Genomic DNA, 13,378 nt, shown 5'->3' with positions numbered 1-13,378 from the left:
TGATTAGGATTTTCAAAATTATATTTTAGTACAATTATAAATGGGGTCAATTTATTTTGCAGATACAGTAATGATGCAGGGAAAAATTCAAGCAATACGGAGCTGGAAAAGGTACACTTAATCTGATTCTTTTTAAATAATTATATGTAAAATTAGATTAGGTCTGCAATTCGAGATGTATGCGTTTTAAAAGCTGTAACTTGTTTCCTTGTCTATAAATTACTTTGCTTGCCTAAGTCAAAATGGTTTGAAAAGCCCTCATGGATAGACTAAAATCAATATTCTGATAGAAACTATTTTAGGCTTTGAAAATTAGCATCATTATTTTTCTCCTTTTACTAAGTTTGTGGTGATAGGAGGTAGTATATGTAGTTTAAAGAAATATAATTCCAGTCTCAGAATATTGTTTCATTTTCTTATTAAAATCTTACTGGCTTGGTAGCCTGATTTTCATTAGGAGTATCCTCATTTTTTTTTTCAGGTTATAAACTTAGAGCAACTCTGTGTAATTACAATCCAGTTATGTTTAGTATTTCCACTAAAAATTCAATGCAGAATTTATGAATTGCTACTGTCAAACACAGATGGAGGAGTTGTAGTTGTTCTAGCTATTAAAGGAAGGAAGGAAGGAAGGAGAGTTTTGTAAATTATCCCATAGAATTCATTTCCCTAGAATAAATCATTATAAAAATTCTATACTGAGTTGTATTGGGACCAATAGATCTTGGGTTCACTGAAAAATAATCCTGCATAGAAATAGTTTTACGGTAACCATGGCATTAGGAATAGGAGAGTGGGGCATATGTTCCTTCCTCAGGCTATAATGCATTAACATGCAACTCAGTAGGAAAAAGAAAACCCTCTTGTTATTTACAAAATCTTTAAGGAAAGAGTGATTTCTCTGTAAAGAGAAGACAAATAACAAAGCTAAGTTTTAAGCCATTAGCTACAGTATAGATTAAGGGTGTTAAAGATGAGAATTGAATATATATTTATGAAAATGTTATCATTTTTAGTGATAGAAGTAATTCTCGTAAAGCATAGAAAATCAATAGCATGCAAAGTATATCATAGAAGACATTAAAAATGAGCTTTAAAATTATGAAAATTGGCAATCCTAAACAGAAAAAATGTACTTGCACTCAGTAACGTTCTCATGGTCGTCTTTAGAGACCCACTTTTCTGGCATGATGCCCAAACTTAGTGTCCAACCCCTTCAAATCGATTTGACGTCCAACACAGTCCTAGGCAATTCTAGGAAGGTCCACTGATGAAAAGCCCTGCTTCCCACTGGGTGCAGCTCAGAGTCTAGTGGGGAAGATGGACGTAAAAAAGATGTGTGACATAAATACTACAACAACAGTATGCACAGACGGGCGAAGTCGTCAGAAGTGGAGAGCAGCCAACTCAGCAGGGTGTGTGGCAGGAGACGATATGAGGGAAAGATTTGAGGTGGGGAGGAGACAGCGTGTTCAAGCAGCAGAATGCAAGCTTCAAGCGTGCAGCGACTAAGTCTCCTTGGTTCACCATTTAATTCCCTGGCACACTTCATTGCCTGACACTGGGTAGATTTGCAGTAGATACTGATCTTAATTATTAATGAATGAGTGAAAAGAGAAGAGGTATTCTAATTAGAGAATGCAATGAATTCGAAGACTCAAATATGTGGAGAGCTGGGCTTTTTCAGGAAACCTCTCCACTGCAGGTTCTAGGGATGAGATATGGTAAGTGAAATGTGAAGATAGATCAAGCCATGTTCAAGATAGCTGTTTGTGGGGCGCCTGGGTGACTCAGTCTGGTTAAGCATCCAACTCTTTTTTTTTTTTTTAATTTTTTTTTTAATGTTTTATTTATTTCTAGGAGAGAGAGAGAGAGAGAGCGTGAGCAGGGGAGGGTCAGAGAGAGAGGGAGTCACAGACTGAAACAGGCTCCAGGCTCCGAGCTGGCAGTCAGCACAGAGCCCGACGCGGGGCCCGAACCCACGAACCGTGAGATCATGACCTAAGCGAAAGTCGGACGCTTAACCGACTAAGCCACCCAGGCGCCCCAAGCATCCAACTCTTGATTTCTGCTTAGGTCACAATCTCACAGTTTTGTCAGTTTGAGCCCCAGGTCAGGCTCTGCTCTGACCCTGCAGAGCCTGCTTGGGATTCTCTCTCTCTCTCTCTCTCTCTCTCTCTCTCTCTCTCTCTCTCTTTCTCTCTGCCCCTCCCTGCCCATGCTGTCTCTGTCTCTCTCAAAATAAATAAATAAACTTTTAAGAAATTATTTTTAAAAGAGCCGCTCTTGGAGTGCGTGGTGGCTCAGTCGGTTAAGTGTCTGACTTTGGGTCAGGTCATGATCTCACTGTTCCTGAGTTGGAGCCCCATGTAGGGCTCCGTGCTTGACAGCCCTGAGCCTGTATCTTGCTTGAGATTCTGTGTCTCCCTCTCTCTCTGAGCCTCCCCTGCTCATGCTCCATCTCTCTTTCTCTCTGTCACTCAAAAGTAAATAAGCATTAAAAAATAATAATTAGAAAAAATTTTAAAATAGCCGTTGATGACATACCAAAGAATCTAGAGTTTATCTTAGGGGAAATGGGAATCTTTGAAACTGGAGAGGAGCATGGTAAATCTACCCATTGAGAAACTTACTGTGGCAGCAATTTGAAGTGTGAAGAGTGCAAACCAAACAGGACTTGTTTTGATTAATCAGACTTTGAGGATGAGAGAGAGAAAAGCATAGAAGATGCCGCTGCTAGAGTAAAGTAGGTAAAGGTAGGCTGTGATGCCACCCATTGAGACAGGGAACCCAAGAAGAGGAACCAGCATTCAATGGAGAAAAGTAAGATAATTTGTATACATTTAGGGCAATAAAGACTGAGTTCTGAGTTTGGGAGAAGAGAGCAAGCAGGGCCTTTGAACAATGCTTCTATGGTCTTTGTAGAACTCAATGTATAAAAATTCAACTTTATCTAAGAGAAAAATGAAAGGGTAACTTTTTACTTTACAGAAGTGTTCTTTATTAGAGATTACATGGAAGTGTTATTTTATATACACATTTAAGATGTTTTGATTTTTAACAATTATAAATTCTTCTCTGAGATAGATATAGTGTGTATTTTGTGTTAACTTTATACTGAATTGCACCTGTTCTTTGCCAGATTTAAACTAAATACTTTAACATTAACTGATTATGTGGAAGAATCTGTATCTACTTAATCTAGCTATAAAAGGAAGGAATATTTATGTTTATAATGTTTCTTCTTCCATTTTCTTCTTGAAGCAGGTAGGACATTCTATTGAATTAAAATAACTGTGTGGTTTGGCTTTGAATTTGAACTGAAAGTCATCAAAGATCCAAATATTACTCCTTTTGAGAAGGAATAGTTTAAAGTAAATTCCAAAGAAGAGAAGAAAAATGAAGAGCTTAGGTTTTTGTTTTCTGGTGTTTTCTTTTTGGTAATTTGCACCATTTTGCCATGTTCTTATTTTTTAAGAATATTTAATTTCTACTGACAATTACTACAATTTTGCATATTTGAATCACCATTTGTTCAGTAAAAATTTAAGTATTTTTCTTAAATTTAATTAAAATCTGTTTACTAGCATAATGGAATCAATCCAAGGTGATCAATAAACTTGCTTTATATTTTAGAATTCTATATTTACTTCATTTTTTTAGAATTATATGTTTCTTTCTAAAGGCAGTAACATATACCAATCCATATAAAGTTTAGTGTGTAGTAAGCAGAAATTTCCCAGTAAGTAGACAAAAATTAAAAATTACCACCAAATAGGTTCTAAATTAGTAATTATAATAACATTGATTAAAAATATACATTTAACCTTTGCCCAAGTATTATCTTCTCAATGAGGCCTACCCTGATCACCCATTTTCATTATGGCCAGTACATCCCTCCTAATACCCTTGAACCTGCCCTACTTTTCCCAAAGTATGCATTCCCTTCATACAAATGAAATTATTTATTAAATTTTGTTCATATGCTTATTTGTATTTCAAATATCTAGAACAATGACTGCCATAGAGTAAGCATTTGGTAAATATTTGCTGAGTGAAGCAATAAATTGAGTGAAGGAATAAATTCAGTAATATTTTTCTCAAATAATACTTAGATTAAAATAACTCATTCTGTATATAAACTATAACAAGAAAAAAGCAAACTGATAATGGTTGAAAGGTAAAACTATGAGTCAGATTAATTTCGTTTTTTCCAGCTTCATTGAAATATAATTGGCACCTAAGTATACTTTACTCAGCTAACACATTGGGTAAATTTAAGGGGCACTTGTTGATTTGATATATTTATATATTGCAGAATGATTATCACCATTGCAACAGTTAATACCTCCATCACATTACATAATTACCCTTTCTTTTTTGTGGTAGGAACATTTAAGATCTACTCTCTTAGCAACTTCCAATATATAGTAAGTATTATTAATTATAATTATCATGCTAGACTTTAGATCCTGAGAAATTATTCATCTTATAACTGGAAGTTTATACCCTTTGACCAACATCTCCTCATTTCCCCAACCTCAGCCCTCAGTAACCACACTTTACACTATTTCTATGAATTAGACTTTTTTAGATTCTACATATAAATGATAACATGCGGTAATTTTCTTTGTCTGACTTATTTCAATTAGGATAATATCATTATAACAACAGCTATTCTAATGAAGACAAGGTTCTAACTCATTGTGGTTTTGATTTGCGTTTCCCTGATGATAGTGATATTGACTATGTTGTCATCCACCTGTTGACCACTTGTATGTCTTCTTTGAAAAAATATCCATTCAGTTCCTCTGCTCATTTTTAAATTGGATTGTCTGGGATTTTCTGCTGTTGAGTTAATTTTTATGAGTAGTCTAAGAAAGGGGTCCAGTTTAATTCTGCCTGTGGTAATTCAGCTATCCATCCCAACACCATTTATTGAAGAAGCTATCCTTTCCTCACTGAGTATCTTGGCTCCTTGTCAAACGCTGGCTCCTTGTATGTATAAAGTTTATTTCTAGGCTTTCAATTCTGTTCTATTGGTGTGTGTGTCTCTTATTATGCCAATTCCAGACTGTTTTGATTGCTATAGCTTAGTAATATAGTTTGAAACCAGGAAGTACGATACCTTCAACTTTGTCCTTCTTTCTCAGGAAAGAGAAAATTGCTTTGGCTCTTCATGGGGATTAATTTCATTCTTTGTTAGAAAGAATTTAAGGGTTTGGAACTAAAACTTATCAGCCCTAAAAATGCTTGTTAATAAAACTGCAAATTTCTGATATAGATGATAATAATGATGTATTTGCTATTGCTGCTGCTACTGCTAGTTATGATTACATGCTAGTATGAAGGTGATCGATATTCAGTAGCTCCTCTGATTTAAGAAGCTGATTAAAGAGTAGTCATATACCAATTCTGCATACCTAAAAAAGAGATGTTTTCTATGACTTGCCAAGTTCTCTTCTTATTATAGGCCATGACCCAAACATCAGCAGAGCTCCCTACATGTGCCCAGAATAAAAGTGGTGGGTAGGTGATTAGCCAGTAAATCCTGCATGATTCCAAAAGTAGTTAAAATATTTTTTGAGGCAAAAAGGAACAAAAAGAATGGAATACCCTAAAGAGACACTGACAGTACATGGAGAAATATATTTGTCAGGTTCTGGGGGAGCAACTGAGAAACCAGTCATCATCACTCATGTTATTTCTATCAGAAATGAGTTCCAGGTACCCGAAAAATCAATTTTTACATACCAAAAGAAGAATCAAGTTGCTAGATTTTTCCCTTCTTCACAAGCACTAGTATTATTCAAAGAGCTATCCCACATTTTTATACTAGCCCAATTTCTAAATCTCCAGGCATTTTCAAATGAAAAGAATTGGAAAATCAGTTTGCTTTTAATGAAAGGTCTAAGATAATTGTTTTCCTTTCATTTTATATAATTTGTCATTCTCTAAACAGAAGAGTTCAAAGGGAAAATTTCCTTGAACAAATTAAATCTTGTTTTTTTAATTAGGTGTTTAGTTTGGGGGTGAAAATCCTTATTATTGAAAACCAAATTTTAAAAGAAAACACTGTTTAATGTTCTCCAAGAATTCAATGAAGCATATTAAGAGTAATAAGCATGGTTCATCATTTCATGGTCTGGGGGCATTAGTTCTGCCAAGTTAGGAGATAACAGTTATAGAATATCTGGTGTCTAGGTCAAATAGAAATAAAAGTTTGCTCTCCTTGATTACTCTTCCATTCAAGCCTGGGTATAATTGAGTGGCAAAGCCACTTATGTAGGCTGTTCAATCCTCACCTGACACAGCGTCAGAGTGTCTTCTTTCACTCAATCAGACAGGTCCTGTAGTTTATAGAAAGATGATGATAGAGAAAGAGAGAGACTATCACATATCCTCTAGGAATCATAGCCCCATCAAAATGACAAGAGACAAGTGTCTGCAAGGATGTAGACCTTGTGCACCACTGGTGGGAATGTAAACTGGTTCAGCCACTAGATAAAACAGTATAGAGGTTCACCAAAAATCTAAAAGTGGAATTACCATATGATTCATCAATGCCACTTCTGGATATATATGTATATCCAGTATATCCATGTATATGTGTGTGTGTATATATATATATCCAAAGGAAATTAAAACAAGATCTCAGAGAGATATCTGCACTCCTATGTTCATTGTAGCATTATTCACAATAGTCACAATATAGAAACAGCCTAAGTGTCCACTAATGTATGAATGGATAAAGAAGTGATATGTATATACAATGGAATATTATTTAGCCATGAGAGAGAAGGAAATCCTGCTGTTTGCAACAACATGGATGAAATTTGAGGACATTATGCTAAGTCCTCAAATAAGGCAGACAGAAAAATACACATACTGCATGGTATCATTTATATGTGGAATCTGAAAAGCAGAAAGTAAAACTCATAGAAACAAAGAATAGAAAAGTAGTTGCCAAGGGCTGAATGGTGGGGTGCAAACTTTTGGCTATAAGATGAATAAGGTCCAAGGATATAATGTAAAACAGAGAGACTATGGTTAACACTATTGTATGATTGAGATTGGTTAGGGTAGTGGTATTTGAATGTCACAACAACAACAACAACAAAACGGAAAAATAGGTGTGCAAGGTGATGGAAATGTTGATTTGCTGGATCGAGGTAATCTTTTAATGATGTATATAGGTATCAGATTACCACAACTATACACTTTAATGATTTTATGATTTTATTTCTCAGTTATATCTCAATAAAGTTGAAAAAAATTGTGGGTTTGTTTTTTAAGTTTATTTATTATGTGTGAGAGAGAGAGCATGAGCTGGTGGGGGTGGAGTGGGGGCAGAGAGAGGAGAGAGAATCCAAGTAGGCTGGGCACTGTTAGCGCAAAGCCCAACGTGGGCTTGATCTCACGGACTGCAAGATCATGACCTGAGCTGAAACCAAGATAATTTATGTGTATATCAAGGTGATTTGATGTGAAAGGATTCCTCCCTTCCAGTTGATTGGCATCTAAGTATTTATCTAGTTTAGGCACTTCACATATTTTTTTTAAAAATTTTTAAGTTTCATTTATTTTATTTTGAGGGGGGGCAGAGAGAGGGGGTAACAGAGAAACCCAAGCAGGCTCTGCACTGTCAGAGAGAGTGCAACATGGGGCTCGAACCCATGAACCGCGAGATCATGACCTGAGCCGAAACCAAGAGTCTGACACTTAACAGACTGAGCCACCCAGGTGCGCCAAGCACTCCACATACTTATTTTTTCTTGTGTCCGTGTGTGTGTGATCACCTTTGAGTTCTACTCTCTTGGAACATTTGAATTGTGCAGTATAGTCAACTGTAGTTGCCATATTTTAATTTGAGTCTCCAGTCCTTATTTATCTGATAGCTGAAAGCTTGTACCCCTTACTTGGTCTTTATTTTTCTAATGTTTTATTTTTGAGAGAGAGAGAGAGAGTTGGAGTGGGGAGGAGCAGAGAGAGAAAGGGAGACAGAGAATCCAAAGCAAGCTGCACACTGTCAGCACAGAGCCTAACTTGGGACTCAAACTCATGCACTGTGAGATTATGACCTGAGCTGAAGTCAGACACTTAACCAACTGAGCCACCCAGGCGCCCCTACTTGGTCTTTTTTAGTGTGGCAGTTTCCTATGCCTCTGGGAATACAAACCGAGGTTTTAAAAGAAAGCATAACGGGGCACCTGGGTGGCTTAGTTGGTTAAGCAGCTGACTTCGGCTCAGATCATGATCTCCAGGTCTGTGAGTTCAAGCCCCACATCAGGCTCTGTGCTAACAGCTCAGAGCCTGGAGTTTGCTTCGGATTCTGTGACTCTCTCTCTCTCTCTGCCCCCTCCCCTACTTGCTCTCTGTCTCTCTCAAAAATAAATAAACATTAAAATTTTTTTAAAAAGAAAAGAAATCATAACTATTCTATTTACTAATCCAATTTATGACAACCCATTTCATTAAGAATTCAGAAGCCTCGTTGTCAATGTTCTTATATCAGAACAAAAGATTAAATTTCTGGCGTATAATAGAGATCCAATATCCTCCATAGTCTAGACTAGAGTGAAGGTAAATGCCTGCATACGGACAAGCAGGTAAAACCTAATTCATCTGAAATTATACCAGGTGTATTTTTTTAAGTTTTATATATTTTGAGAAGCAGAGATGGCATAAGTGGGGAAGGGGCAGAGAAAGAGAGGGGGAGAGAGAGAGAATTCCAAGCAGGATCAACACTGCCAGTGCAGAGCCCTAAAAGCCCTGAGATCATGACCTGAGCCGAAACCGTAAGTCAGACATTTAACCGACTAAAGCCCCCATGCGCCTCCAGGTTTATTTTCTGATAAAAGAAGATAGTGGGCGGCAACAGTTAGTGAGGTAAATTCATTTTTATCTTAAAAAAGATAAAGGAATCACAGCAGCGACCTGTGAACATGACCTCACTCCATATCTCAATTTGTATTGCAGCCAAAGCCCTGGCTCCATTGATATCTAGACTTATCTGTGTCTCCATAAAACATTTTGTTGTTAAAGGAGTGACTGGTTTTATTTTTTAATTTTTAAAAATGTTTTACTTATTTCTGAGAAAGAGAGACAGCATGAGCAGGGGAGGGTCAGAGACAGAGGGAGGTACAGAATCTGAAACGGGCTCCAGGATCTGAGCTCACTGTCAGCACAGAGCCCGACGCGGGGCTCGAACCCATGAACCATGAGATCATGACCTGAGCCAAAGTCGGACACACTTAACCGACTGAGCCACCCAGGCACCCCTGATTGACTGTTGATAATACCTTTTCTCCCATATATCTTTCATTTTTGAATCACCAAAATGTAATTCTTAACATTTGAAGTTATTGAAATATCATCTGGCAAATAACATAAGTTCAGCCAAGTAAGCATCTGTACTTTCCTCCAACTGTACAGTAAGCCTCCCACACTATATAATTTATTCTAATACTGTATTGTTTTCTAAAATCCTCAGAAATGTTTTTTCTATGCATCTTCCAGTAGTATTTCCTAACAAAAGAGTGCATTTATTTTATTTTGTCCTCAAATTGTTTTTATGTATTTGATCCTGAAATATTTTACACATATATGTATTTATGAAATGTAACAGAAAAAATGAAAGAAAATGCATAAAATGATATATTTCACACCTCGGTTAATTGATTTTGTGAGATCTCCATGAGCCCTTCTCTGATTCCATCTGCTTTCCTCACAGTCACTTCCTTCCCCTTATTGAAACAGCCACAGTCGGAAATATTGTGTTAATCATTCCCTTCTTTTCTTTTCAATATTTCCCCTTGTTACTTGTTCATCGAGACAAAGACCCAAAATAGCAATAGTCTTAAGGACAGAAATAAGCTGAAATGGTGGCTCCACACCCATGAGGACCCTGATTCTTTCTGGCCCAGTTGTGCCATCCTCAGCACCTGACTGCTCCTCATGGTGTAAGATTGCGGTCTTCTCTCCCTCGATCTGTTCTGTACTCCAGCTGGCAGCAAAAGAAGAAAACAGAAGGCATACATACATATAAATTGCTCTATTACTTTCCTGGCTTGAGGATTGCTCATATTTTCTATTTCTACCTGAGTTAATTGCACTTTTCTAGGAATTTATGCCTTCCATCTCAAATTTACTGGCTTTCGGCTGTTTACAATAGCCGCTAAGACCTATTTAATTTTTAAAGTATTGTTAGTTACAGCTTTTCTCATTCCCAATATTTTTACTTATGCTTTTAAACTTTTTAAAAATCATCTTTCTAAAACATATGTCTATTTTATTAGTCTTACAAGTCTTGTTAAAGAACCGACTTTTGGCTCTTTAATCGTGTTTTATATGTATTCTAATTTATTTATTAGTTTCCTCTCTTTATTATATTGTTCTGTCAGCTTAATTTTTGCATTCATTCTTCTGTTCTTTTACTTTTTTAATTTAATGTTTGCATTATGAAATTTGAGCTGTTATTGTCCTTCAAAGTAAGGATTTAAGGAGATGGATTTTTTCCTACTAATTTAGCTATACCACATATTTTTCAGTTCTTTGAGTTTTCTGATTTGTTATGCTAGATTCTTTCATTCTTGAGTTGCTTAGAAGTATATTTTAAAATTTGAAATAGATGAGGCTTTTTGTAACTACCTCTTTTTATTTCTAACTTAATTTTACTGTAGTCTGACATCAGTTCCTCTAAACTTGCTGAGGCAGATTTGTGGGCTAGCACACGGTCAATTGTGATAAATATTTCATTGCACTTAAACAGAATTGTATATTCTCAACTTACTAGATGCAGTATTTTCTAAAAGTCTGTTAGATGAAGTTTGTTAGTTGTTTCTCAAATTTTCTGTGACCTAACCAATTTTTTGTCCACTTAACCCAGCAATTAATGGAACTGTTTTGTTAAAATCTCCCTCTAGGATATGGCTATATCTATTTCTCCTGATAGTGCCATCAATTTTGGTTTCTATGTATTTTTAGATTATTTAGATTATGGTATTGTGTCCCTACCAGTTTAGACTGTTTATGTATTTCTGGTTAATTAATGCTTTTACCACTTTGCAGTGCCCCTCTCAATGTATGATAATGTTTTGGGGTCTTAGAGTTTATTTGTATGCTAATGTAGCAATGCTAGCTTTCTTTTTTTAATTTTATACTTATTTATTGTACTTATTTTAATTCCATTATAATTAACATACAGTATTATATTAGTTTCAAGTGTGCATATAGTGATTCAACTGATGAATCTGTATATTACTGTACATTACTCAGTGCTCATCATGATAAATGTACTTTTATTTTTTTAAATATTTTTATTTATTTCTAGGAGAGAGAGAGACAGCATGAGCAGGGGAGGGTCAGAGAGAGAGGGAGTCACAGACTGAAACAGGCTCCAGGCTCTGAGCTGGCAGTCAGCACAGAGCCCGACGCGGGGCTCGAACCCACGAACCGCGAGATCATGACCTAAGCGAAAGTCGGACGCTTAACCGACTAAGCCACCCAGGCGCCCCCTGATAAACGTAATCTTAATCCCCTTCACCTCTTCTATCCAGTCTCCCACCCACCTACTCTGTTGTGACTATTAATTTGTTTTCTATAGTTAAAACTCTGTTTTTTGGTTTGTCTCTTTTTTCTTTGCTTTATTTTCTAAGTTCCACGTGTGAGTGAAATTGTATATTTGTCTTTCTCTGACTGACTTATTTCACTTATCATTACACCCTTCAGATCCATCCATGTTGTCGCAAATGGCAAGATTTCACTTTTTATATGATATTCTATTTACGCCTCATATTTTCTTTATTCATCTATTGATGGACACTTGAGTTGCTTCCATAATTTGGCTACTATAAATAATGCTGCAATAAACATAGATGTTCATATCTTTTTTCAAATTACTGTTTTTGTCTTTTGGGGATAAATACCTAGTAGTGGAATTATTGGATCATATGGTAATTCTATTTTTTATTTTTTAAATTAAAAAAAAATTTAAACATTTATTTGTTTTTAAGAGACACAGAGAGACAGAGCATGAGCAGGGGAGGGGCAGAGAGGTAGGGAGACACAGATTCCGAAACAAGCTCCAGGCTCTGAGCTGTCAGCACAGAGCCACATGCAGGGCTTGAACCCCCGAACTGTGAGATCATAACCTGAGCCGAAGTCGGACGCTTAACTGACTGAACCACCCAGGTGTCCATGATAAATCTATTTTTAACTTTTTGAAGAACCTCTGTATTAAGGACATTTTAGCAGTATTTATTCTTCTTTCCATGAGCACAGAATATTTTTCCATTTGTTTCTGTTGTCTTTCATTTCTTTCATCAATGTTTTATAGTTTCAGAGCACAAGCCTTTCACCTCTTTGGTTCAGTTTATCCCTAGGTATTTTATTATTTTTGTTGCAGTTATAAATGGAATTGCCTTCTTAATTTCTCTTTCTACTGTTTTATTAGCAGGGTACAGAAATATAATGGATTTCTGTATATTGAATTTGTATCCTGAAACCTGACTTAATTCACTTACCAGGTTTAGTAGATTTTTGGTGGAGTCCTTTGGGTTTTCTACATATAATATCATGTCATTTTATACTGCATTTTAAATTTTTTTTGATGTTTTATTTATTTCTGAGAGAGAGAGAGAGAGCGTGAGCAGGGGAGGGTCAGAGAGAGAGGGCCTCTTCTATACATTTAGCTGTGAGAGTCTGTTCTGCCAGTCTTCAGGTCTTTTTCTAGGTTATCTACAGTGAGGTGAGTGTTGTCTAATTGTATCTCTGGGAATAGTGAGCTTAGGATCCTCTGACTCTACCATTTTCACCAGAAATCTCCTGCAATGCCAGCTTTCTTTAGGTTAGACTTTACCTAGCATTTCTTCTCCGCTTTCACTTTCAATATTTCTATGTCCTTACACTTTAGATGCTTTCTTTCTTTTTTCTTTTTTTTTTTTATAAAAAAGCATATTGCTGGTTTTTACATTTTCATCTGGGTTGAAGATTTTTGCCTGACAAGTTTGATCCATTTGAATTTTTTGTGACTTTATAAATTTAAAATAATTTTGAATACCAGATTTCTATTCTTTCCAAATATTTTTCATCTCTCTTCCCTGCATTCTTTTGAAGTTATTTTCTTTTTATTCTTTACTTAGTTCATCACACACACACGCACACACACACATACACACACATACATATACATCTGCATGCACACATGCACATATATATGCACACACATATACAGACACATACTTCTACTCTATGTTCTGTGTCTATTATTATTTTAGGTTTCCTGAACATTTTTATCATGTGTATTGGTCAACTAGGTCTAACAAAACACAACAGACTTGGTGGTTTAAGCAACAGAAATTTATTTTCTTACATTTCT

At 36.0% G+C, this 13,378-nt stretch overlaps 1 protein-coding gene across 1 annotated transcript in view; it reads left to right on the top strand.

Annotated features, from left to right (window-relative positions):
* Positions 1-13,378, top strand: part of SLC13A1 (solute carrier family 13 member 1) — a 92,397-nt gene that overhangs the window by 34,871 nt on the left and 44,148 nt on the right. Inside the window, exon 6 of the mRNA XM_039239692.1 lies at positions 63-111. Within this exon, the coding sequence (XP_039095623.1) occupies positions 63-111 (49 nt within the window). The remainder of the gene's footprint in view (positions 1-62; positions 112-13,378) is intronic.

This window comes from Hyaena hyaena, unplaced genomic scaffold (assembly GCF_003009895.1).
Source record: "Hyaena hyaena isolate Hyena2069 unplaced genomic scaffold, ASM300989v1 scaffold_161, whole genome shotgun sequence".
NCBI lineage: Eukaryota > Metazoa > Chordata > Mammalia > Carnivora > Hyaenidae > Hyaena > Hyaena hyaena.
This window is presented reverse-complemented; position numbering and strand designations above follow the sequence as displayed.